Source organism: Saccopteryx leptura, chromosome 7 (genome assembly GCF_036850995.1).
Source record: "Saccopteryx leptura isolate mSacLep1 chromosome 7, mSacLep1_pri_phased_curated, whole genome shotgun sequence".
Classification (NCBI taxonomy): domain Eukaryota; kingdom Metazoa; phylum Chordata; class Mammalia; order Chiroptera; family Emballonuridae; genus Saccopteryx; species Saccopteryx leptura.
The window spans coordinates 94,414,015-94,441,499 of NC_089509.1; the positions used below are offsets into that span (position 1 = coordinate 94,414,015).

Here is a 27,485-nt window from a genome sequence, read left to right on the forward strand (position 1 = left end):
TTCAGAATATTTTATCACATAATAGACATGTAGAAAGTATAGAAAATTTAATAAAACTCACCTAGCCCAACATTCTCATCAAATCTGTTTGTTTCTCATCCTTTAAAATATTTTATATACAGTACAAGGTCAGTTTTGCTTTAAAGTAATTATGAGCAGACAAAAGATTAGGTAAAGAATATTTGGCTGATTTATATTCTCCTCTTTGCCATTTAATGCATTTCAAAATTTCTTTTGAAACATGTATTATAATAAAAAAAGTGACGAAGAATTTTTAAAGATGCATTTTACCCTGGGTTTCCTGAAAAGGATGAGTTTTAGAATATACATTTATTTCTACTTCCTGTTCAAAGTCCCATTGAAATTAGAAAAAATAGTATATATTTTTAAATAATCAAACTGCATTATATTGTAAAGTATCAAAGAATGAGATTGGTTCTCTAAAATTTTTGAGAAATTCCTGGAATGTTAAAAGCAGATACAATTGCAAACAGATACAAACATACTCCAAATGTACTCACAGACACGCACAAACACTCACAAATATACACATACAGACACAGACATCCACACAGACACACACAGATATATTCATTCACACAGATACAGACACCGACACACTTCCAGACATACACTCACAGTCACAGACACACAGACACATGTACAGGCACACACAACAACAGCAGCCATCATAACCACGCTTGGGATCAAAAAGTTTGAAAGGACTTAGAGAAATTATCAAGGCAGTTGAATTACATTGATGATTAATTAATCTCTAATTAATTAATTGATGTTAGCATTTCACTTGCCCTTCCCTCAAATACAGAGCAGCTGATAGCAGGGATCTTTACTCTCAGAATAAAACCTTCCAAATTAATGTGTAGAGACAGTGGGTGGTCTGCTCAGGAGATGCTCAAGAGGGGATGCTGGAGCCTGAAAAAGAAGTTTCAGATCCTACAATCCTCCCCAACAGAGACACAGAAAGAAGCACAGCATGAAAACAAGGAAAGATACCTATCCTCAGAGATGGAAACAACACAAAGAAAAGCAGTCCTCAAAATGCGGCCGTCCATCTCTAGTCGTGAGGAGGTTGTCCTAGCAGCTTGCTTGTCCCCATGTCTCCGACTCAGACACCACTGCTCTTGCCCCTGGATGCAGAGGATAATGAACTTTTCATGGAAGGAAGCATTAGACTAACAGACCTTACGACTTCCCAAGAAACCCATGCTAATTGAGTGTATCAACCAGTCTAGACAGCGGTGCCAAACTTTATCTTTTAAGAGAACCGCTCAGGAGCTTGTTAAAAATGCAGATTCCTGAACTCAGTGGTGGAAAATGGGATCCAGCAAGTGTGAGGTAAAGCCGAAGAATGCACATTTTAACAAGCATGCGAGCTAATTTCAGAAGTGGGTGGTCAGTATGTGACATAGTGGACCTACTAAAGACTATACTGAAAAATAAATAAGCCATAGGGGGAAAAAAACTTCACCAGAAAGGACCATAATTTCCTTGGGGCTATGCTTTGCTTGGCTTGAATCCCTTTATCATCTAGTTTTTCATTTACGAATGAGGATGACTAAAAATGTTACCTGTCTTTCATTGGTTATAAGAATTGATGAGCCCTGGCAGGTTGGCTCAGCGGTAGAGCGTTGACCTGGCATGCGGGGGACCCGGGTTCGATTCCCGGCCAGGGCACATAGGAGAAGCGCCCATTTGCTTCTCCACCCCCCCCCCCTTCCTCTCTGTCTCTCTCTTCCCCTCCTGCAGCCAAGGCTCCATTGGAGCAAAAATGGCCCAGGCGCTGGGGATGGCTCCTTGGCCTCTGCCCCAGGCGCTAGAGTGGCTCTGGTTGCGACAGAGTGACGCCCCGGAGGGGCAGAGCATCGCCCCCTGGTGGGCAGAGCGTCGCCCCTGGTGGGCGTGCCGGGTGGATCCCGGTCAGGTGCATGCGGGAGTCTGTCTGACTGTCTCTCCCCGTTTCCAGCTTCAGAAAAATACAAAAAAAAAAAAAAAAAAAAAGAAAAAAAAAAGAAAAAAAGAATTGATGAGATGTCATTTGAAAAAGATCTGATAACTTGGCACAAAGGTTTCTTTTTAAGTTGTCAGTTTGTAAATACTGTTAACTAATTATTCCAAATTTACCCATGTTGTAAGCAATTATATATTTTAAGGCATGGGTCACAAATATCTTGATGATATTACAGCAATTTGTGTAATTATTTTTAACTTTACCTAACATTATTTATTTACCATAGTTTAATATGGCTTTAAACCATCTACAGCCTGTGGATTTATACCTGTTTGTATGAATGGAATATTTAGATAATGTATGTTTTACAAATAGTGATTGTAAGTTCCAGTATATAGGCCTATCTAATTTTATGGAGTGTCTAGTTAATAAACAACTAATCGTTTTGGGTACCCTATTTGCTATCATACAGGGTTTTTCAGTATTTATCTGTCTCAAGAAGCTGTGGATTGTAGGATGTTTAGCAGCACCCTTGGTTTCTAGCCACTACATGCCAATAACATGTAATGTGATACCCAAAATGTCTCCAGATATTGCCAGATGTCGCCTGGGGGACAAAAATTACCCCTAGCTCCAAACCACTGCTGTAACACAGAAAATTATTCTTGAGCTTTGGGAGGGGGAATAAACAATGAAAAGGAAAAACTGGCTGGAAAAGTGTTCCTTGTTTTGTATGGCCTAGGAAATATGAAAAAAAAAACAAACCTGTAATAATACTATTGTATAAGTAGGGGAACAGATGATCTATAGTGCTACAATGATAGAGTATCTGCACCTTGGCAAATGATTTAGTGTCTATTTCTACATCTACAAATATTATTATATTTATATAATATATAATGCCTACTTCACAGGGTTAATATTAAGATTAATTTATGTAAAGTACCCTAGAAGACTAATGGAATGTAATAAAATGCCAAATAAATGTTACCAATCAGTATTATTACCATTATTTTCTTGCTTGAGTAGGATAATGTAACAGGTAATCATTTTAAGTAATTTAATCAAATGGAAGATTTTAGATAACAGTGACTATAGAGAACTATATTTTTGAAAAATAGCGCGCACACACACACACAAACTCGACAAAACCTAAATCTTTGCTAGAATAAGTGGAAAGTGAACTCTACTTGGTAAATTTGCAGGTGTATGCCTATGGATTATGTTGTATAATTTAGATCTTGCTACTTTCAAAAAGCACATGAGCTGACATAATACATGCAATATATAATATAAACAATGTTATTATATTAGAGATAGGTATTAAAGTAGATATTTTCAGACATGTAGAAATAGAAATAAAAAGTCATTCTTTTCTGGTGTTTTAGAGCTAGCCAGCCATTAATAATTTAGACTTTTGATAAGCAAACCCAGTTTTCACTTTGACACACAAATGAAAGCTGACGGTGACAGATTTCAGATCCTCATTGTCAAGAGGAGATGAGGAAATTGTGCCTCACTTACCGGCATCATTCCTTCCTAACTGTATCAGATCCCGGGAGACCGAATATTCTTCAACTCAAATGTCTGTAAAGCATCAACTCAGATGTCTCTGGCATCTTGGTGATTTTGCCCCTAAGAAAAACAGAAGAACCGACCTTGCTCTAAACGAAGGTATTTATACAAACAACCTTTTAAAGAATATTAGTTGTGTCCAATGCCTGGCGTTAAAACTCACAAAACAGTACAAAGAATTTTGACACAGATTTCTGGTGGAGTAGAATCTATCTTTTTATCTCCATCTCTATCACACACAAGCGCCCGCGCACACACACAGTATTATTGCAGTAGTTACGAGAAAAACAGAATTTTAGAGGGCTGTAGGGACTGTTGAGCACACAGCCGCAGATGGAAAACGCGTTTGGCCTCAAAACATTTAACCACATGGGTCCAGTGCCTCTGGTGGCTGGTCAGCGCACGTCTGGACAATAGGGAACTTTGGAAACACTCCTGGTGGGCCCAGGGCATTTCTAGAGACGGGACGTTGGGACGAGGACAGAATGGAGGATGACAGAGATGGTGCGACTTGCAGGTGGCGTCAGCAGTGTTCTGGGTCGGTTGCCCTCTGGGCTCCTAGGCTGCTCAACGCGGTAACAGGGAGGAGAAGGGCGAGCGCCTCCCGGCTTCTCCTGCAGGGGGCGCAGAGGGGCGCGGGCCCGCCCCCCACGCCGGGGGCTGCGGGCCAGAGGCAAGGCTGGATGCGATCACTTCTCCCCGTAAGACCCAACCAAGCGACGAGTCGCCGCGCGGCAGGACCTGGGTCCGAGACGCCCGCGCGTTGGCAGACCGGCTCCGGGCATCCTCAGACCAGTGACCCCGGGGCCGGCCACTCCACCTGCGCCGCGCTCCCGGCCACAAAGTTTGCCCGGCGCCCGCCAAGTTGCGAGCGCGGAGCTTCTCCCGGGCTGCGGGAAGAGCGTCCTGCTTCTCGCGGGGGCTGGTCCAGGCATGGCCGGGCCTGGGGCGTCGCCCCGCGTCTGGGGGTGGCTGCTGCTCGGCGGCTGCCTCCTCGCCGGAGCCCAGGTAAGAGCCCGGGACCCGCGGCACCTGCTTTCCCGAGCCTCCGGCTGGACTCGGAGTAAACTGAGACGCTCACAGTAACACACACACACACACACACACACACACACACACACACACACACACGCTAGAACACACACACACACTCACGCTAGAACACACACGCACGCACACACACACACGCTAAAACACACACACACTCACTCTAGAACACACACACACACACACACACACACACACACACACACACACCCGCGCGCGCGTTTAGTAGAGCCGTGCTTTAGGGGAGTGATGTGATGGGGCGGGCACTATTCAGACCAGCATCTTGACATCTGCTATGATATCTGTAAAGTAAGGGGATATTTAAGAGCAGCGGGGTTCTGGATCAGGAGGGCGAGGCCGGGAGGAGAAGAAACTTTTCTTATTCATAGTCTCTTTCGTCCCCATTTAATAATCAGTCCAAATTATTTTTGCCTGCTGGCAATTTACTTTTGAGAATTTCAACTTCTAGGATCGGATTGCGACCACTGTCTGAGAAGATAAATGGCTCTCCTTGATACAGAATCACGTATTGTTAAAGCAAAGAAAGTTGTAGGTAGAAAAAATATCGCTAAATAAAGCTCAGTTTTTAGGAATAAGTGGTCGTTGTCATTTAGAACTGCTACCGATTACAGAGTTTTCTGGGCGCTCTTTCACAATGGAGCCTCTTAAATGTGTAGGTCAACATTTTATCCACACATTTTTCTTGTGCCAAATAAAATCTAGATTTTACACTCAGCTCTTCGGATGAGCTAGGAAGAGATGTGCTGGTGGGTGCAATGCAATTTAAAGAGCGCAGTGAATTTAAACTGAATCAATGTTATTTCTCCCTTCCGTTCGGTAGGGGGCGCATCTTGACCATCAAATGAAACCCCGACTTTTTTTTTTTTTTCTTTTAAATTCTTTCACTGTGAGAAAATTCATCATTGATTTATGTACTGCTACTATCTAACCTTAATTCTGTTATTGGTTGTCAGATGATCAATTTAATTTTCAACTATTCTAAAAGTACAACTGTTTTTTAAGACTACATTACCACATAAATGAGAGGAAATAGTGTCCTGCTAATTACTGGGCTTTACCTAATGTGACCAGGCTGTTTCTGTGAATTTACTTTGTTAAAAACAGTCTGTATGTTAAACGTTGACTAATGATGCTAAAGACTAGGATATACTTAAACTTAAAGAATTTCATTGACAAAAGTAATATGACTGAATGGAAAAAAAAATCCTAAGAATTTGGTGACAGTTATAGAACTCTGGTGATCTTTAATGTACTTCCTGTATCTCTATCTCATAAGATATTTGAATAATATGCTTAAAAACACTTTCCCTGTATAAGAGGCAAGTAAACTCTAACCATTTATTTTACTCTATGTTCTAGATTTCTTTTTCTAAAGAAATGGAAAGATATTGATTAATACAATAACAAAAAAATCACTCAGGGATTATGGACAAAATATTTCCTTAACTTTTAGATTTTAGTAAAACAATCAGGATATTAAACATTCTTTCTTATAATCTTAAACCAAGGTTTTGCAGCCTTGGCACTACTGACATTTTGGGCCATGTCATTCTTTCTGGTGGGGTTACCTTGTACTGCTTCTTTCCACTAGATTTCAGTAGCATCCCCCACCCCTGCCCAACTGTGATGCCAGAAATGTCTCTAGACATTGCCAAATGTCCCTTTGTAGACAAAATTGTCCTTGGTTGAAACTCATTGCTTTAAACTGACTTCCATTTATGTTTATAGACTAAGAATTGAACGATATGACAGTTTGTGATAATATATTACATTTTTGGCGCTTCAAACAAAATCTAAAGGTTAAATTAAAGTGATTTACATTGACACATTGACACCTTCTCTGATCTTCAGTTTTCTCATTTCATTCCCAGCTAATACATATATATATATTTAAAATTAATATATTGACATAAGAACAAAGAGAACTCATTCAAGCAGAATGAGCTTATATAGAATAATTCTTTAATATTCAATAAACACTGGACCACATCACAAAATAGATAACATAGGCCGGTACTTGTCAATTATTTAAATAATTTCTGTGGTTTTTGGTTGTCAAAGATGCTCTTTTGACTCAGTGCACAGTTCAGAACTCATTCATTCATGCATCAGGTGTCATTACAGAGTCCAGCAATATATTCTCTAAAGAAGGGTTATCACATGGCAATGAGGGCCACTGTGTGCACGTGTTTAGTATTTTCTTTATTGTGTCAGTGGGTCCTCCTGGGAAGAGACTCCAAGATGAAATTAGGGGTGCAGTAGGTTTATTGGTGGGTAATGCCTCTGAAAGATAAAAGGGTGAAGAGGCAGGACTGGATAGGGAGAGCCTCGACCAAGATGCAAATCTGAAAAGGGCTTGGCTAACCCCATGGAGAACTCTGGGATAGAGGTTGCCTTTCACTGTTGATAATCTCATTCAACGCACAAAAACTTTTATAGGGTAGGGCAACAGTAGGTTTATAGTTGTTTGTATGGAAAACTATACAATAATAAATAATAATACAAGAATCAACTCTGTTTTGTGTACTCACAGCTGTAAGCATACTTTTGCCCCACCCTGTATGTTTCACATAAATGGTGGCATATGGGAGGGTAGGGAAATTGGAGTGGAATAGAGAGATAAAAGGGGATAGATAGGTAATAAATAAAGTGAGTAAACCTACACTCTGTTACCTCAATCTCTTGTGTTAATTGGAAAATATGGTGATAATAGATGGAATTACCAACAAGTCATTATTGGTAGATTTAGAAAGACGACACAACTGGGACATAGGCAGTTTCTCCAGAATGGTGAGTTTGAGGACTAACTTTAGCAAAATAAAATCGGAACTTGCCTGCTGGATATCTCTCTGTTGTGCGTATTTATTTCCAGCAGTCCTGTTTGTTCTTCTTTCCTGTTGACAGCCGATGCTGTTTCCACCTGTCCTCTAATTATGGGGAAGCCTTGTGTGCCTGCTGGGTGGCCTTGGTGACCGCACTAACTGTGTATAGTCACTTCAGCCCTGGGAGCCCAGAAGCAGCTGGGTGGATGGGAGCCACATGTGGCCTTTCCTTGGCAATGTATGAAGAGTAGGTCTCATTTCCTCAGACCTTTCTCAATTCACTGTGAAGAAAAATAGAGCATTTTCAACTGACATTCATACATTCCATTTAATCTCCTATCTTGAGCTTCAATTAGTTTTGACACCTGCTAGAAATCATCTCCTTTCTTTCCCCTCTGTTTAGTTTTGTATTTTCTTTGAGTTATTCTCTAAATCCTTTAATGGCAATGTGACTTTAGCCAGTTCATTACACCTCTTTGAATTTCCACTTCCTCCATTCTAAAATGGGAACAATAATGGCATTTACCTTACAGACTGTGAGAGAGTATTGAGTTTGAAAATGTAAAAACAAACTAATTAAGAAAATAAAAATATACAAGTAGACAAAGGCTTAAGGTGTCTGATAATAAAAGTATCAGCTCTCTTCTTTTTTTCTATTAGACTTTTTGAAGTTGGGGCGCATTTAAAATCCTACAAATAATTGTAGGTACACTATATACAAATTTCTGAGAAATATGTTATCATTATTAAGTCAAATATTAAAGAAAAAATATAAAGGCCAAGCATGCTTTTATGGTAATTAAATGAAATAAATATGACACAATTAAATTTATTCTGACATTAAAAAACATTTTTATGTTACATTTTTGAGTTAATGCTTTTTAGAATTCATAAAAAAGAGGGGTTAAAAGTAAAAAAAGACAAAAAGTTATCTTTTTATATATATAGATACATTCTTAGTAAGATTTAGTAAATCCGGCAGGTCCTGGTGCAAATGTGTTAAGTTTTTTCATTCTTGTGTTTATGAGAAACATGAGCCTGATGTGTCCTAGCTTTTTCTTCAATGTTTGGGCATATATTTGAAAGGTAAACTTTCATTTCCTCGTCAATACATTGAAGAATTCCTCTCTTTTTACTCTTAATTGTGTTGAGTGCAGAAAACCCCCACCATACATATCATCTTAACTTTACACCAAACAAAGGATAGAAGAAACTTGCCTCCAGTCTTTCTGGGGAACATGGGGAGTGGTGTAAACAATCCAGCACCACAGCTTAACGGCCTTTTGCAACCTAGTCAGGCAAGTGAGGTGGGGAGTTGAGCAGACTGTCAGCTTTCAGCCAATTCCCCACACCTCTGTCCCCCAAAATTCTAAACTCCAAAAACCCTGTTGGTTTTTTGGTCCCCAACAGGCACATATTTCTCTGGAATACCATAGGGCGCACCTGGAAATCTTCTAGGGCACACCAGTGCACCCTGGTGCACACTCTGAGAACCACTGTATTAGATGGTTAATAAAGGGCTTTTTAATGAAATTATTATTAGAGTGAGATGATATATAAACATGATTTGGAGCCACTGAAGGATTTTAAATGGTGTGTGTGTGTGAATTTTGCAAGGCTATTTTGTCTCTCTGCTACACTTTTCCTTCTATTTCTTGTGGTTTCTCCTTCAGAAAAACCTAATGTCTAATGTCCTATTAGACATTTTATCTATAGTGTTGAGAAAGGTTTTAATTTTACCTTTATTAATATAAGCACCTGATTACAGTTTATCTCCCCCTTTGAAGAAGTCATCTGAAGACAGAACAAGTAATCAGAAGGCAGATGCAGCCATCTTAATAGTCACTGATGTGTTCTTGTACAAGTGGCATTACAAGGAGGCAGGTGGAATCCAGGGACAGTTAGAAAGTATGTTCAACTGAAGGACGAACAGTCAGGATGTCTGATAGTAAATTTCTAGGTAAGTTGAGCATGACGAGCCTGTGATATATTTAGTAGGTTGGATATTGCATTGTGGAGCTTGAGAAAAACATCATTACTTTACAAGGAGTGCCTGAAGCCACATGTGAATAATACTCTCAGTGAGAGTATAATAGCATTAAAGGGGCCAGCTAACTTGATTGGAAAATAACACACAGATGGGTTTTTATAAGATTATGTCTCAATTATAAATTCACAGGGAAAAGGGGCTAATAAACTATTTGGAACTCCCTAGCCCAATGAACATGGTGCCTCTGGGAGGTAGGTTCTCCATAATTGTTTGAATCAGCTAATTTGTTTTTCTTTCATGCCAAGAAAATTCATCCTATTTGATCCCACTTAGAACTCAAGTCTCTAATCATTTACTCAAGTTTTAATTTTAAAAAGGTCATTGTATTCTGAAGGGTAGAGATGGCTGCCGTAGGTACACAAAGGGAACCTGCATCTGGTCATGAAGATGGAGAGAAGAGAGCAGCTGGTAGATATGCTTCTGAGAGTTCATGTTTTCAGTGCTCTCTTATCTTAGTCACTGACCAGCAGGCAGGCTAAGTGTTGAGCCTGGAAAACATTCCATTGGCTGATGGAATTTTGTCGACTCTCAAATAAAGTAAATCATAGCTTTCTGGAGCGGGAGGTTAGTATACAAAATGGTTAAGGTTATGGATTTTATCAGAAACAGAATTTGGAATCTGTTTCCTACTCGTTTAGCTGTTAGTTAACATTTCAAAAGTGCAGTTTCTTCATTTACAAAATGAGGATGCCCTAATGCCAAACCCATTGGGTTGGAGTGTGGATTCCATGCAAACCTCAGGAGAAGCATTTGATGTAGTGCCTGTCACAGAGTTTGCTTATTCTAAGTGACAGCCATCATTGTCATCATCATCATCATTTTTGTAATTTTTATTACATTTTCTAATTAGTTATGGCTGGTATAGATGATTACTATTATTTTCAATATTGATTCATATCTATCAAGTTTATTCTTTATTTTTATTTTTATTTTTGTGGGTGAGAGGAGTGGAGATAGGCAAACTCCATGCACCTTGACTGGGACCCACTCTGCAACCCTATCTGGGCCGATGCTCAAGTACCAAGCTATTTTTAGCACCCAGGTTCACGCTCAGACCCATCGAGCCACTGGCTACGAGAGGGGAAGAGAGAGAGAAGTGGGAGGGAAAGAGGGTAGAAGCAAATGGTTGCTTCTCCTGTGTATCCTGACTGAGAATCGAACCCAGGATGTCCATATGCAATGCTGATGCTCTATCCACTGAACACCTGCCAGAGCCCCAAGTTTATTCTTGAACAGTAACAATTTTCTCCAGTATCTACCTATGTTATTTCCTTTTATTTTTGTCTCATCATAGTGCACTAAATAGAGCTCCCAGTCTGACACTGAATGGTAGTTATTATTGTAGGAATCTTATCTTGTTTATTACTTCATTAGGATTGCTAAAGATTTATTATTAAATATGATATTTACTCTAGGTTTTTAGTGGACATAACATCATTGCTAAGTTTGTTAAGTTGTTAAATGTAGGATAGAATAAGAGTTTTGAATGATAACATGTATGATTTTTACTCTAAAGTTGTAAGTATGTTATTTCTTTTAAAAATGTCATATTAGTTGTATTGAACTCCTGCCACAGATACTGGGCTGCCTGAAAAAAAAAGAAGTGATTCTTAGTAATTTTTCTACAGCATTATGGTACCTAGAAGATGTTCATTATATATTGGTGCTTGCATGATCATAGGTAGGAGGACTATAATATATTGCTACTTGAATTAGCAAATAAATCAAATACTTTTGCTAACAATAAGATACGGATTAGTAACAAATTAAAAGATCTAGCAAACAAAAATGTTGCTTAATACTATTTGGCCAAATATTTTTGTGACAAGATTGGAACACATATATGTAATGAAAGGTCCTGGCCCTAGCCGGTGGCTCAGTGGATACAGCATTGACCCAGCATATGGATGCCCCAGGTTCCTGATCAGGGCACACAGGAGAAGTGACCATTTGCTACTTTCCCCCTCCCTCTTCCCCTTTTCTCCATCTTCCCCTTCTGCAGCCATTGGCTCGCCTGGTTCTAGCATGGCTCTGGGCACTGAGGATAGTTTGGTTGGTCAGAGCGTGTCAGCCTCAGGTGCTAAAAATAGCTCAGTACTGTAGCATCAGCCACAGACAGGGTTCCTGGTTGGGGTGTGTGTAGGAGTCTGCCTCACTATCTCCCCTTCTCTCACCTAAAAAAACAACAACCACAATGAAAGTTCATGAAGGTACACTTCTGCCTCTCCTTTATGAAACCATTTACATCAAATTGCAAACTGCCTAAATTCTCCTAAATGAGAATAATTTATACTACTTGCCATTTTCCTACTTACATATTCAGGCTAGCTCTAGCTCTTTTTTTGATGAGAAAAGTTTTTTTTTTACTTATTTTTTAAAGACATTTTTCAGAGTAAGATTATGTTTAACAATACATTTAAACCAAGATTGTGGGCATGAGATATGTCTAAGTTTGTATATTCTCCTGCCTACATCCCAAGAGAATCTGCCTTCAGAAAAGCATTCATGCCTATAATAAGTTCCAAGGTGAAATTTCTCCTTTCAACATATTTTGGCATCTTATTTTCTAGACAACTAAAGTCTGTAAGATACAACATCTGGAAGTTTTGGGTGGTTACATAAGCAAAACTAATGAGATTGGATGAGATTGGGCACATTCAGTGTGTTGGCCAGACACATGTAAGCAAAACTTAAGTGCAACTTTCATGTTGATTAATTGAACTTAGAGATGTCTTAGAGACATCTAAGAACTAGATGAAACCTTGAGTAGACATGTAGGACTTTCCTGGAGCCTCGAAAATGTCTTTTAAAATCAATTGAAAGATACAACAGATTTTTATTTTCACCAGATTGGTAACATATTAGTAATGGCATTTTGTTTGTGAGTCTATTGCATTTTTTTTTTACCACTCATGGTAAATGTGTACTGAGTGCCCGAGAACCGTACTGTACTTCTGACCTACCCCAGGGCCAGACCCATGGCTTGGGTTTCTTTTGTATCTATCTTCTGCCATAGTGTCTGCAAATAGTGTCTTCCCCCGGTCAGTCTCAACAAATACTTGTAGGATAAATATGCTCAACAGTCCTTGTTGCTAAACCAGCACAAACAGTGTAGAATGAGCAGAAAGGAAGCTTTTTCTGTGAACATAGGAGGCATCCTTCAATTAAAATTCTTCCTCCCCAGGTCTCTTCATTTTCAATTCAGTAAAATTGCGTTGGACTACTAAGACCCTCACTTGGAGATGGGGAGAGCCTGCCTGATTTCTACCCAACTTTTATGTTCAAGATTTTCTTTCTTTTTGCTTCAGTAAATTAATTTTGATCAAATATACTTAGAAGGTGGTAAAAGAATAGACTTGGTGATAATAATATATAGTTAACATTTACACGGTTTCCATTGTGTAAAAGTACTTAGTCACCCTTCCTTCCTTCCTTCCTTCCTTCCTTCCTTCCTTCCTTCCTTCCTTCCTTCCTTCCTTCCTTCTTTCCTTCCTTCCTTCCTTCATTCCTTCATTCATTCCTTCTTCCCTCCCTCCCTCCCTCCCTCCCTCCCTCCCTCCCTCCCTCCCTCCCTCCCTCCCTCCCTCCTTTCTTTCTTTCTTTCTTTCTTTCTTTCTTTCTTTCTTTCTTTCTTTCTTTCTTTCTTTCTTTCTTTCTTTCTTTACTTCCTTCTTTCCTTCCTTTCTTCTTTCCTTCCCTCCTCATTTTTTCTTTTTATTTTTTGAGAGACAGGTAGAGAGAAAGGAAGGGGGGAGAGAGAGAAGCATCAACTCTTTCTTCCACTTAGTTGTGCGCCCATTGTTTCTCATACGTACCCTGACCGGGGCTCAAGCTGGTGCCCTTGGGAGCCAGCAACCTTGGAATTGAGCTGGCAACCGCAGGATCAAACCAGTGATCTCAGTGCTCCAGGACGATGCTCTATCCACTGAGCAACCAGCCAGGGCATACATTAGTTTCTTTAATCCTTGAAATTACCTTATGAAGAAGACAATGAGAATTTTTATGCCTCTTCAACATCCATTCCATTCTTCACCGATTGTGTGGCAAACACAGACAAGTAAGCAGTAGAGTAAGGATACTCTGAAAAAAATGCAAAACCCCAAATCCCTGCTCTTATAAATTTTACATTCTCTCATTCTCCAGAAGCCTGCTTTACCTGTGGATTTACATACATGTGCCAAGAAATTTTACTCTGTTACTTCTCAGTGGAAGTAGAAGGTTAGGTGCCCCAGCCAGATGTTGACACCCAAGGTGGGGCATTCCTTGTTACTGATGGGTGAGGGTATGGGTTCTGCTCTCCTCACGTGGTCTCACCTACACCACAGTGGGGGTGACTTGTTGCTGCTAGAGACTGACTCTCCAGTAGGTCTTCTCTGATACCACCCTGGCGAGCAGATGGAAGGACACTTTGTTACTGCCAGGCTGGAGTTGAAGTCCAGGCTCCCTACATGGCCTCCAGTGACACCTGGGGTGGGGAGTCTGTGGATGGCCTTGTTTCAGACCAGTGTGGGTGAAAGTCCTGCCTCTCTACTTTGTTCTGAAACCACACTAAGGAGAGTCTAGGGGCACCTCCTTATAGCACCTCTTTAAATTGCCATACACTTGGCGTTTGTTGGTGTGGATTGGGATTGGACTGTGGTTTACTTCTGTGGTGTCCGGGTTGAGCTGTTATTATCTCTGTGTTGTCAGATGCTTCTTTTCTTTCTTTGCTGTAGAAAGTAGGGTTTTCTTCGGACTTTTTTTTTTTTTTTTTTTTTTTGTCAATGCCTGTTGGGATTTTAGAGTTGCCAGTTTCTAATAATCCAAGCTGGGAATATATGAAACAAAAAGAAAACCCAGAGAATTTCCCAATGTATTGTTCTTTAGGATCTGAGGTCTCTACCTGGTCTGGTTCCTGCACTCCACTTCTCAGAATCATCTTAGGTTCATTTTATATATGATATCCAGGAATTGTAGTTGCACTCATTGAGAGAAATAGAAGAAATAGGTCTACTCCATCACACCAGAATTAGATGATCCAGAATGCTTCCTTTTAAGTATATCTAATGTATGGATTCATGTTGACTTTAAAATGGAATAAATGTGAATATTGTAATTATGAGTATTCACATACTCTGATATTAACAATTACTGACAACTGTCGGCACTTTCAGTAAGATACACATGATCAAATTAAAGCTTCTTTTAGCTATCAAATATGTGACAGATTGAAATTCAACATTTTATTTCAAATTGCAAATGATCACTTAGATAAAATTACTAACATCTATTTTTCTAGAAGTACCGTTTTGTTTTGGATGCAATTATTGCTTTTGGAATAATATTGAATACGAAACATTGAAATAGGCATTGGGTATGAAAAGTGCTCTTCTGTTTAATTTTTTTTTTTTTTTTTTTTTCATTTTTCTGAAGCTGGAAACAGGGAGAGACAGTCAGACAGACTCCCGCATGCACCCGACTGGGATCCACCCGGCACGCCCACCAGGGGCGGTGCTCTGCCCCCCAGGGGGTGATGCTCTGCCCATCCTGGGCGTCGCCATATTGCGACCAGAGCCACTCTAGCGCCTGAGGCAGAGGCCACAGAGCCATGCCCAGCGCCCGGGCCATCTCTGCTCCAATGGAGCCTTGGCTGCGGGAGGGGAAGAGAGAGACAGAGAGGAAAGCGCGGCAGAGGGGTGGAGAAGCAAATGGGCGCTTCTCCCATGTGCCCTGGCCGGGAATCGAACCCAGGTCCTCCACACGCTAGGCCGATGCTCTACCGCTGAGCCAACCGGCCAGGGCCGCTCTTCTGTTTTAAATCAACTATGATTTTAATGTCTGAGGGGAAGAGCACTTGTATCTGTAACAAAGGAGGAAGGAAAAACAATATAAAAAGATGTTCAGCATTTTCTTATTCTCACTTGAATGACTAAAGATCAATTTAACAGATCATGAATTAGTACATCCTAAGCAAACTTGCTCCTGGATTAAACTGGCCACATTTTTTTAGAATAAAATATATTTAGAAGTTATAGTTTGTCTAAATGTTTATGTTCCTGAAAAGGTCATCACAGTAAAGGAACACATACACACAAAAGGAAAACAACAATGTATTTATTCAAGTAAAACTGGTACAAGGAATGATTTGAAATGTTCATATTTCATATTAAAGTCAGATTTCTCTAAATCAAATTTATAGTTCTGAAACTTGGTCACAGTATTTTCTAAGATTTAAATCAAAGAAAGTAACTATTGAGCTGAAAAAAACATCCAGGGGATAAAAAAGCAAACAACTTGAATGTTGCCTCACTTTCTGGAGAATGAATAGGGAAGTAGTTGATTTTGCTTCAATGCCCACTCACAGGTGACTCATCTGTTTTCATTTTACTTTCCCTTTATGCTATGTGTGATTTTGTGGCTCACTTTCAGTGTGGTTACTTCTAACTCAGAATCTGCATTGTGTTGGCCTTAGAGGTAAGTGCTGTTGTGTTTGCCAACCCTCCCCCTCATTCATTTTTAATTGTCTTCTTTTTTCATGAAAAAAAATTATTAAAATAAATATGGGCATTGAGTTATGAATATTATCCAGCCATCTCCAAAACAATATATCTACTAATTTATTGAGCTACTCTGTATATTATAAATATATTAGAAAATAATACACATGATTTTCAGGACTAACACATATTTTTATACTGAAACTAGTTCTTATGATAGATTTTCTTTTCTGTGTCCTTCATTTTAGTTTAATTTGCCAGTCTATAATTTTGTGTCATTTAAAACCATAATTATTTTTTTTAATAAATAAATTTTTATTAATTTTAATGGGGTGACATCAATAAATCAGGGTACATATATTCAAAGAAAACATGTCCAGGTTATCTTGTCATTCAATTATGTTGCATACCCATCACCCAAAGTCAGATTGTCCTCCATCACCCTCTATCTAGTTTTCTTTGTACCCCTCCCCCTCCCTCTCCCCCTCTCCCTCCTTCCCTCCCCCTGCCCCTCGTAACCACCACACTCTTGTCCACGTCTCTTAGTCTTGTTTTTATGTCCCACCAATGTGTGGAATCCTGCAGTTCTTGTTTTTTTTTCTGATTTACTTATTTCACTCCGTATAATGTTATCAAGATCCCACCACTTTGTTGTAAGTGATCCGATGTCATCATTTCTTAAGGCTGAATAGTATACCATGGTGTATATGTGCCACATCTTCTTTATCCAGTCCTCTATTATTATTTTTTTTACAGTGATTAAAGTCTTTAAGCAAACTCTTGGCCAATACAGCAAGAATCCATAAAAGAGTAGTGTCCTTAACAAGTTCACCAAGTCGAAGTTGGCCCCAACACCATGCCAAGTCCCTGATAAATACAACCCAACCCCAGTTCAGTCTGTTAGGAGCTGTCCGAAGGAGCAGGAGTCCAGGAAAAGTCCACATCCAGGAAAAGTCTACATGGCACTGGAATTGTAAAACCATAATTCTTAATCTTAACTGTACGTCCTATGAATAATGATGTCAACATCTTTTGATTTCCAATGTTCAATCCATAATGTCATATTATAAACCTAATGTTTATTATATTAAATTTATATATGAAACATCTTGCTTTTCCACTTTCCTTCGCTAATAGTTCTAGAGAATAAGTGTATTTGCAGCTGGAATGAAAGATTTGGGATTTACAAAGGGTTGTATTATAAGAAGTTTGTCATTTAGGTAAACTAATAGGTTTTATCATCTCATTTGATTTGAGAATCTCTAAATCTCTAACCGAAAACAAAACTGCAAAGCTCTGGACCCTATTATTGCTGATAAACCCACAGAACACATCATACTCAGTATTTTTCTAAAAAATAGGTTGGTTAAAAATATATTTACAAATTTTAAAAAAAGTTTATTTTATTGATTTTAGAGAGAAGAAGGGGGAGAACAGGAAAGAGATAGGAACATCTGACCAGGGAATCAAACTGGCAACCTCTGCACTTTGGGACGATGCTCTAACCAACTGAGCTATCCAGCCAGGGCTATTTATAAATTTTTAAATAATTCTCTTTAAGAGGCAGAGATTAATTTCTCTCTCATTGAGTAAGAGTTGGTGACTTGCTTTTAACAAACACACGATCATGAGGGGACTGATCATGAGTGACATCTGAGACTAGATCATAAAAGGTGTTGTGGTTTTATTCTTGCTCTCTTTCTTGAATCACTTACTCTGTGGGAAGCCAGCTGACATGTTGTGAAGACACTCAAGCTTCCTCCTGACAGAGAGAACCATGTGGTGAGGAACTGAGGTTTCCTCCCATCAGTCCCTGAGGAACCAAGGTCCCTGCCAATAACCATGTGAGTGGGCCGTCTTAGAACTGGATCTCCTGGTTCCACTCAAGATTTCAGATGACATCGTCTATGGCTGAAGTCTTGACGGCAATCTCATAAGAGACTCTCAGCCAGAAACTCCCAGCTAAGTCTCTCCCAAGCTGTGAGATAGTTATTGTTTGTTGTTTTAAGCCACAAGTTTTGGGTTAATTTGCTACCCAGCCATAGAAGAAAAATACAGAGTTTCCCTCCTTAAAATTCTGGTCCTCTAGAATCACTCTTGGTATCAAATAAATTGTATCATGTTAGCTAGAACCATGACTTGGTTACCGAATATTTTGGAATATTAAAAGAGATGTGTACAGTGTCAGGTTGACAGAGGTAGGTATTGTGACTTTGTTACATGTAAACTTGGCTGTGTTAGACTGTATTTTCCAGAATCCCCTTCCCTTTATGTTTCTGGGTAGAGTGAGCCACAAGGCACAGTTTTTCCTGAGCATTGGAAGGCAGCGGTGGAGCCACAGCATTTTGTTTTTTACACTCAAAAGGTCAAGGCAGAAACTTCTGTATCTCACACAGGTTTTTCCTTCTCTGCTGGTTTAGCTCATGAGAGAGGGGCAGTAGCCAGGCCTGCAACTGCTCTACTTTTCCCTGGGTCCTCCTTTGATTTCTCTGATTCCTGGGCCACTTACATGTCTCGGTCTATAATGAACCTAAAGATGTTGAGTGATTTGCCCAAGGTTTCATGGTAATTTTTTAGTCGAGCTAAATTTAGTCTTCTAGTCCAGTCTCTTTCTATGTGCCAGAACTGAATACCAAAACAGAATTAATAAAATATTGAGTCTCCATAACATTCGAGGAAATTTCCTATCTGTTGACTACTTTTTTTTCTAATTATATTTTATTTATTATAATTATCTACTTATATTAAAATATTCTAGTATGGGATTTTTTTCTTTAGGCAAATCAAGTAAAAGTAAGATTATTCTTAAATCACATTGGTGGACATTGAATTTTGATTCAAATAAAGGACTATTTCATATAGCCTGAGATCAAAACTCTAATTATATTAGAAGGTAAAATATGAGAGTGTTTTTCATGTTTATGTTTTGTTCCTTTCTGCAGCTGGATTCTGATGGCACCATTACGATAGAGGAGCAGATTGTCCTGGTGCTGAAAGCTAAGGTACAGTGTGAACTCAACATCACAGCGCAGCTCCAGGATGGAGGTAACGACACTGAGAACATTGTGTCCTCCTTGGGCCCCTACCTCAGTCCTCACCAAGATGGCAAATTTCCCTCCTTTTTTAGTAGTAGGAGACCCTCATTAGTCATTCTGGTTCCATGTGGAAGGGAGTTTAGCAGAATAAGGCTCTGTTCATCTCTTTAACCGCCTAGCTTTTCCCTCCCTGTGGGAAGAGTTGCTTGCCTGATTGTGAGTTTGGGAATAGCAGCCGTGCACATCACTCCGTTCCTCTGGCCTCTCTCTGGGATCTATCCTTTTGCAGAGAACGTGCATGCTGGTTTATCCTTGATCACGCAATAAGCTTGGAGGGGTAGGCTCCATCCTTGTGGCTATTGCCTGCAGTTTTTGGTAGTATGTACAATTCAACGGTGCAAATAAACAAGCCCTTTTATTTATACCTAGGCTATGTTCTCCAAAAAACCTTTTTTCTTAATAAACTGATTATTTTATCTCCATCAGCCTGACTACTTATATAGTTTCTCAAATGGTTCCAAGTTCAACTGGGAAGAAAACTACTGTTTACTGACTCCCTAAATTCCCAACAATCTGAACGCAGCGATAATGCCCGTAAAGCTGTGCCCCATAATAAAATATATGGTTTGTACCTGCTTCATTTTAGTCTCCAAATATTAAAGATGTTTTGTGATTTATTCCTCAATTGGTTATCAAAGAATGTGGTCTTCATGATACTGATTTTTTTTTTTTTTTTTTACAGAGACAGAGAGAGTCAGAGAGAGGGACAGATAGGGACAGACAGACAGGAATGGAAAGAAATGAGAAGCATCAACCATCATTTTTTCGTTGTGGCACTTTTAATTATTCAATGATCGCTTTCTCATATGTGCCTTGACCGTGGGGCTACAGCAGACTGAGTAACCCCTTGCTTGAGCCAGCAACCTTGGGTCCAAGCTGATGAGCTTTTGTTCAAACCAGACAAGCCTGCACTCAAGCTGGTGACCTTGGGATCTCGAACCTGGGTCCTCTGCATCCCAGTCCGACGCTCTATCCACTGTGCCACCACCTGGTCAGGCCATGATACTGATTTTTAAAAATGTATTGTGACTTTTTGTTATCTATTCTGATAATTTTGCTGTTAACCGATTTATTTAGTCCAATTACATTAATTGTGGTTATAATTTACAGTCCTTGAATTTAATTCTACTTATTTAATTCATCTTATTTGGGCTTTAGCTTTTCCTCCCTTCTGTTCCTCACCCCCACTTTCTTTTAGCTTCTTTTGAATTCCTTGAGACTCTTTTTTTCTTGTTTCATCTTTCCTTCCCCTCCTAGCTTGGAAGATATATATTATATTTAATTCTTTTAATGATTAACCTAGAAAAGCCTCAAATGGAGTGCTTGCTTACCCTGTAGGATAATTTCTTGTCTCTCTTGTCTCAGATTCAGCCTTTTAATTTACAACCAGCTAATGCCATGTTTTAAGGAAAAATGTTTTTATACTGGTTCATACTTTCTTGGTGTCTTGTACCAGGAAGCAATTGCCTGAATGGCCAGACTAATAGTGTTGAAAAGGGGAATCACTTCTGCTACCTCTGAAGAACACCGAAGGAGCAATACTTCCTGAGAAATTTATAAGACTTATTATCTATTGGGGCTGACTGATCTATCTTCTATGAAGTCTCATGAAATTTTGAGTTGGAAGATATCTCAGGAGTTGTCTAGTCCAATGTTATCTTCTTCAGGGTCCCTTTAACAGTCTGACAAATAGGTGTCCATAGTGTGTTCTTTCTGTACTAAGCACTGGAGAAAACTTATCAGATTCTATCGTTGCCTCTGTGAAGATAATAATATAGTGAGGGAGATGGATACTTTTCAGTATGGTGTTATTAACAACTGAGGCATCACAGCTATGGACTCACTAAAAAGGCCCCTTAGTTCATTGGGGAGGGATTAGAGGAGGCTTCCTAGAGGAATAATCATCTGATCTTAAAGTGAAAAGAACAGGAACTAGATGCATAGAGGAGGACATGAAAGACACTCCTGGCAGAGGGAATAGGATGGGTAAAAGCCAAGCGGGAAACAGTCACACAACACAGGAGTCACACATAAAAAGAGTAAGTGATCTGGATGTCAACTATAGCATCTAAATTTCGTGAAGATATGAAATAAGTCAATGAATGAATTAATATTAAAAGAGAAAAGACACTTTATTTGAGATCTTTCTTTATACAATTAAATGTGGTCAAACTTTGGTTTACCTTTAATAAAAAAAATCTCTATATGTAAATTAACTCAAGATGTATTAACTTTGTATATAGAAAAGTAGAATGATATTTTGAATTCACTAGCTAATTTAAGAATTTTTTATTAAAAATTTTTCTAAAATCAAGAGATGCATTTTAAATATTTTGGAGTGAGCTGTTATGCTGTCTGCAATTTAATTTAAAATACCACCACAAAAATATGTGAAATAATATTACAAAATATTAACAAGTGTTAATTCTAGATGATGGGTATATCATATTTTTGATTTTGTTTATGAAAAAAATTATAATAAAAATAAATTCTTCTTTATGTTTGTGAATGAAAGAAAAGAAAATATAAATGCAAATACCTAGTTATAAAACTATTCAAGTATTTAAAAACACAAATTAAAATATTATTGATCCTGGTTCTACTCACAAACATGTGGTCACATTGTATAATAGGTAATTATAATTGTATTATATAGGCAACTGGAGAACTGAAAGAGACCAAGTTAGAGTTTTCAAATTTTAGATTGTTCTGTGAAAAATATCATGGATTGACAGGCTTCACTAATTTATTTTTGTCCTGGCACATATAAAAGATTATAGGGAATGTACTTAATGCTATTAATTTATAAAGGGAGATTGGTGAGTCATCAAGCAATTATTTTCTTGTTAAATGATGAAAGTATTTATTCACATAGGATGTAAGATGATTATCAGAGTGGATGTTAATTAATATCTCTGTATTATTTGTGAGGTCATAGCTTCCTTTTTTCCCTTTTATGAATATTTTTCATTCTCTTTTTCAAAGAACCACCAGAGAGATGAATATGATCTATAGACACCTTATTTTGGGGAGTATTAGTGTTCTGATTTTGGGGGATTATGTCTCTGTGTGTATGTGTGTGCGCTACCTTGTAGGGAACTAGAAAACTGTCTCTTTCAGAACATGAGGAAGAATCAGCAGCTTTTTCTCCATAACAGTTGAAAGACTATATAACTATAGAACAAACCTGTCATTGGCTTTTAGATTTACGTGAAGATCTTACTCCATAATGTGACTAACTCTTGCTATACCATCCCACATGACATTCACTGCTGCATACATTTTAGAGAGACAACTAGTTACAAGGACACGAGAATGTGTGTTCTCCTTCAATTTATGTAGATTGCACAATAGACATCTCCCTGGTAAAGGATTGGGCAGTGCAGACAAACAAGGTTGCATGACTTGTTAAAGACAAAATAAATGGTTGGGATGCCATATGGGATGCTATCAGGATAGAATGTCTAGGGCAAAGTTGATGAGAGATGGATTTATTACACTCTGTTTAAACAAGAAGGAAAACAAACAGAAGCTGGTTATGGTGGAAAGAGGCAGGTAAACTGTGCATCAGAAGCAGGAGCCAGTGTGATGACTTCCTGGGTCGCTGGTGATATGTAAAGCCCAGACTTTTATTATGGGAACAAAGTGAGGCCGTTTCCAGGAAAAGGTTCTGTTTATAAGAACAATGCTGACAAGACATGACTTTTTTTTTCTTCATCAAATATTTGTTTCCATATGGTGTAATGGACACTAATAAGTTACTTTTAGGTTTATGCTGAATTCTTTTTTGTAGAAATCAGTGTTTGTGTGAGGTTCTGTTATGCTTACCGTTCAAAACTGAACAAACAACTTCACATAATGAACATTAGCCAGAACAAAAATCCTCAGCTGCAATTAGTGTAATTGGTAACTAAAAAATTGAGAGAGCCATAATGGATAAGTACCTATGGTGACAGACTAATGGAGCCCCAAAGATGTCCACTCCCTAATATCTGCTGTTCTGCCTGTGTGTGTCATGTTACATGATCAAGGGGCAACACGGATGGATAGAGGTTATGGGCCTTAAAATAGGGAGAATATCCTGAATTATTTGAATGGGCTCAATGTAACCACATGGGCCCTTAAAAGTGGCTGAGGAAGGCAAAAGAGTCACCGAAAGGAGAGTGGAGGAGAGACTTGATTTGTGTCAAGGATTCAACCTGCTTTGCTGACTTTGAAGATGGAGATAGTGGGTCATGAGCTAAGAAATGCAGTGGCTTCTAGAAATTTGGAGCAGCCCTCAACTGACAGCCAGCAAGGAAACAGACCTCAGTCCTACAACTGCAAGGAACTGCAAGGAGACAAATTATCCCACAGGTCCTCCAGAAAGGAATGCAGCCCTGCCCAGACCTTGATTTTGGCCTTATGAGTCTATAGGCAGAGATCCAACCAAGCTTGCCAGACTTTGGAATAACAGAATAGTGAGATAATAAATAATGGGTTATTTGAAACCATTAAATTTGTAGTAATGTGTGAAGGTAGCAATAGAAAATGAAAACTTCACCCATTAAAAGAGGTCTCTTTTTGGGAAGTTGGGGTGTGACATGGCTGATATGCTCTCTTCTTGGAAGTTCAGTACACAGCTAATGAAGAGGAACCCTGGCGAACAGAGTGCTGACACCCATGAGGGTTTTGTTAAGCCCCTACCAAGTGCCCGGTGGGTGACGCATGAAACAAAACAGATAAAATCCCCCACCCTCAGGGTCCTTCAACCCTGTGATTTAAGGAAATGATAATAGAATAACACAATATTGGAAAATAAAAAAATATAGCAGGAAAGGTAATAAGGAGTGCCAGGATGTAATTTCAAATGGGGAAAGTTTACTCAGTAGTTGAAGTTTGGGTAAAAATCTGTAGGAGGTAAGGGAATAAGCCCCGAGGCTCTCTGGGGAAATAGCGGTGGGTTCACGGGAGGGGGGGGGAAAGCCCTTACAGCAGATGAGGTTGGGGAGATCGTCTAGGGGAGAGGGCAGGTCCTGTCTGGGCCTTCTGACATTGTAAATACTTGGCTTTTGCTCAGAGTGAGGTGAGAAGACTTTGGAGGATTTGGAGCTATTGTGTTAAGAATAAATAAAAGGAGCCTCACCAGGTGCTGGTGCAGTGGATAGAGTGTTAGACTGGGACATGGAGGACCAAGGTTCAAAACCCCGAGTTTGCTGGCTTAAGCTTGAGCATGGGGTTGTTGGCTTGAGCATGGGATCATAGACATAACCCCATGGTTGCTAGCTTGAGCCCAAGGTTACTGGCTTGAGCAAAAGGTCACTTGCTCTGCTGGAGCACCCTGACCAAGGCACATAGGAGAAATAATCAATGAACAACTAAGGAGCTGCAATGAAGAATTGATGCTTCTCATCTGTCTCCCTTCCTGTCTGTCTGTCCTTATCTGTCCCTCTCTCTGACTCTTTCTCTGTCTCTGTAAAAAAAAAAAGAATAAATGAAAGGACATTTCACTTAGCATAATGCCCTATAGACCCATCCATGCTGTCACAAATGGTAAAATTTTATTCTTTTTATTTATGGGCAAGTAATAGTCCATTGTGTATGTGTACCACATCTTCTTTATTCAGTGATATATTGGAGGTCACTTCAGTTGTTTCTATGTCATGGCCACTGTGAATAATGCTGCATTGAACATAGGGGATAGCTTTTCAAAATAAATCAGAGGAAGATAAACACATGTGATTTTATTTATATGTGTGTTGGTCAAATAAGTTTGTAAAATATGATTTTTATGTTTGCTCACTTATAGTTTGCATTGGGGGCTGGGCAGCACCAGGTATATGTGGCCTTTAAAATTACAAATTACCTTCCTGCTAGGGAAGGGCTATTGTTTTGCTAATGTTTGCTGGATGAGAGGTTTTCATGCCAGAAAGTTTTGAAAAGAGATAGAAGGAGAAGGAGAGAGAGAGAGAGAGAAGCCATGTTTGCAGAGTGAGAGCAGAGAGAACGCAGGGTGCTGAGGAAGAAGCCATGTTGGCAGAGAAGTGAGAAGGTATGCAGATGGGGAACAGAGGGGAGGGGCTTTTGGGAACTCCACTGAGACTAGTGCGGCCTTTGATTCTAGGAGGAGCTGGAGAAGATTCTCCTTCCTGTTTGTGGAACCGGAGAATGTGTTAGTGGTTTTGGGAGCCCTGTGTGTTCGCTCGTCGGCCAGTGTGAGACTTTAATAAAGGAATGGCCCACCATTTTTTGGCTCCAGTGTTTCTTTACTGTCTGTCCAAATTCAATGAGGACCTGCATGTACATGGCCACAACGGTGGCCGCGACTACTGGCCTTACAATGTGGAATCTAAAAAAACCCCCCAAAACTAAATAGAAACAGACTCAGATATAGAGAACAAACTAACAGTGCCTGATGGGAGTGGGGTTAGGGGACTGAGTGAAAAGGGGAAGAAGGGATTAAGGAGTACAAATTGGTAGTTACAAAACAGTTTCAGGGATATAAATACAGCATAAGGAATATAGTCAATACTATTAAAATAACTATGTATGATGCCAGGTAGGTACTGGACTTATGGGGTTGGTGGATCACTTTGTAAATTACATAAATGTCTAACCACCAAACTATATACCTGAAGCTAATATAGTATTGAATGTCAACTATAATTTTTTAAAAAAGAATAAATGAGAGGCGAGCAAGAACAGAGTTAGGAAGACCAGGAGGAGGCAATTGCAGTCGTTTGGGTTGAAGATGAGGGGCCTGGACCATGCTGGTGCCATTGGAGGCTGTGAGAAGTGATAGGGTCCTAGAAGCATTGTGAGGAGGGTAGGGCTTATGAGGATTTTTTTTGAGATGAGTGTTAGACTCAAAGAAATTACTGAAGTTATTGGTAAAAGGCAAACCCAAATCTTGGCACTTACTTGTAAAGCTCATCTGTTTTTATGTCATATTTTTAAACAGCAATTAAAGAAAATCTAGGGTAAAAAAATGTAGCTACAACTAAATAGTTAGAAGAATTTTACTACAGAAGTTGTTCACAATGAATTCTAATGTTTCTTATATATTAATTGCTATAACTCACTCATATTGGAATCACTATAATATTTTAAATTTATGCAAATCAAATGTTCCTGTCAATGGTCTTTTGTTGATGCTAAGTAGATGAATTTTGGGATATTTGCATTCTACCCACCTCATTCTAGTTTCCCAAACTACCAATTTGTTTTACATTTTGGTAGAAGCAGTGGCTTGGCATTTTGTAGTTTGAGTGAATTTACTTTCTGGTTCCAATAGCATTTTTGTTCATTTGCTTTTTAATTTTTTTTTTCTCATCAGAGGGAAGTTGTTTTCCAGAATGGGATGGACTCATTTGTTGGCCCAGAGGAACTGTGGGAAAAATATCAGCTGTCCCATGCCCTCCTTATATTTATGACTTCAATCATAAAGGTATTGGGTTCTTCTGAAATAGTTATTTGGAACAGAAATTTAGTATACACACACACACACACACACACACACACACACAATGTAATGAGCTCTAAAGGACTTGAGCAATCTCACTGTATTTCTTCATGTCTTTACAGGCGTTGCTCTTCGACATTGTAACCCCAATGGAACATGGGATTTTATGGACAGTTTAAATAAAACATGGGCTAATTATTCAGACTGTCTTCGCTTTCTTCAGCCAGATCTCGGCATAGGAAAGGTAGTGGTAATTTTATATTTGTGAACCCTGAAGGGAAAGCAGAATAATGATTTTTATGCACTTTTTGATTGTCAGCCGTTATGCACGAAAACCCCTTTATTCTATAACACAAACATCACAAAAGAGAAAAGTTGGAATCTTTTCATATACCTGGTTAAGGAAAGGTCTAGGACCTGAAATATTCTGGTATTTTCTTTAGATTAGAGTTACCTGGCTGAGATATAGACATACAAAATTATAAATATGTGTCTCTCTGTGTACTGCTACATTACATTATGTTTACATTATTTTACATGCAAAGATTTAAATAAGTAATCAGCAACGTGAGTCATAATTTCTCTTGATTACCTGTAAATGGCAGTATCTCATCTCACTCTATATTTCAAAAGGAGCTTTGTATTTTAAAGATGTATTTTCCATTTTCTAAGATTTGTCAGTAGTTGATTTCATTAGTACATGAAAAATTAGAGTTGTAGAATTGAAGAGGAGCAAGGTGCATCCTGCAGGTCTTCCAGCACAAACCTTAATTTAATACATGTGATTTAACCCAGAACCAGAGATCAAGTGTTGGTCAAAGTGACACAGCTCACTGATGGCAAGGTTGAAAGCAGAGCCTTGATCTATACAATACAAATTCCTTGTCAGTGCTGTTTCTAGGATAGTAATCATATATAAACTTTGAAAATACTAGATGGTTACCTTTAAGGTATATGTGGTGTTGTAAAAGTCATGCTTGGCCCTGGCC

At 39.0% G+C, this 27,485-nt stretch overlaps 1 protein-coding gene across 2 annotated transcripts in view; it reads left to right on the plus strand.

The window, feature by feature from the left end:
* The first annotated feature begins 4,477 nt into the window (after positions 1 to 4,477).
* Positions 4,478 to 27,485, plus strand: part of PTH2R (parathyroid hormone 2 receptor) — a 66,321-nt gene continuing 43,313 nt past the window's right edge. The window contains exons 1-4 of one of the 2 annotated variants that reach the window (XM_066345661.1): positions 4,478 to 4,552; positions 18,903 to 19,005; positions 26,371 to 26,481; positions 26,619 to 26,740. In XM_066345661.1, coding sequence (XP_066201758.1) covers positions 4,478 to 4,552; positions 18,903 to 19,005; positions 26,371 to 26,481; positions 26,619 to 26,740 — 411 coding nt within the window. Of the gene's footprint in view, positions 4,553 to 18,902; positions 19,006 to 26,370; positions 26,482 to 26,618; positions 26,741 to 27,485 lie in introns of those variants that run through there. The other variant, XM_066345662.1, reaches the window with a different exon arrangement.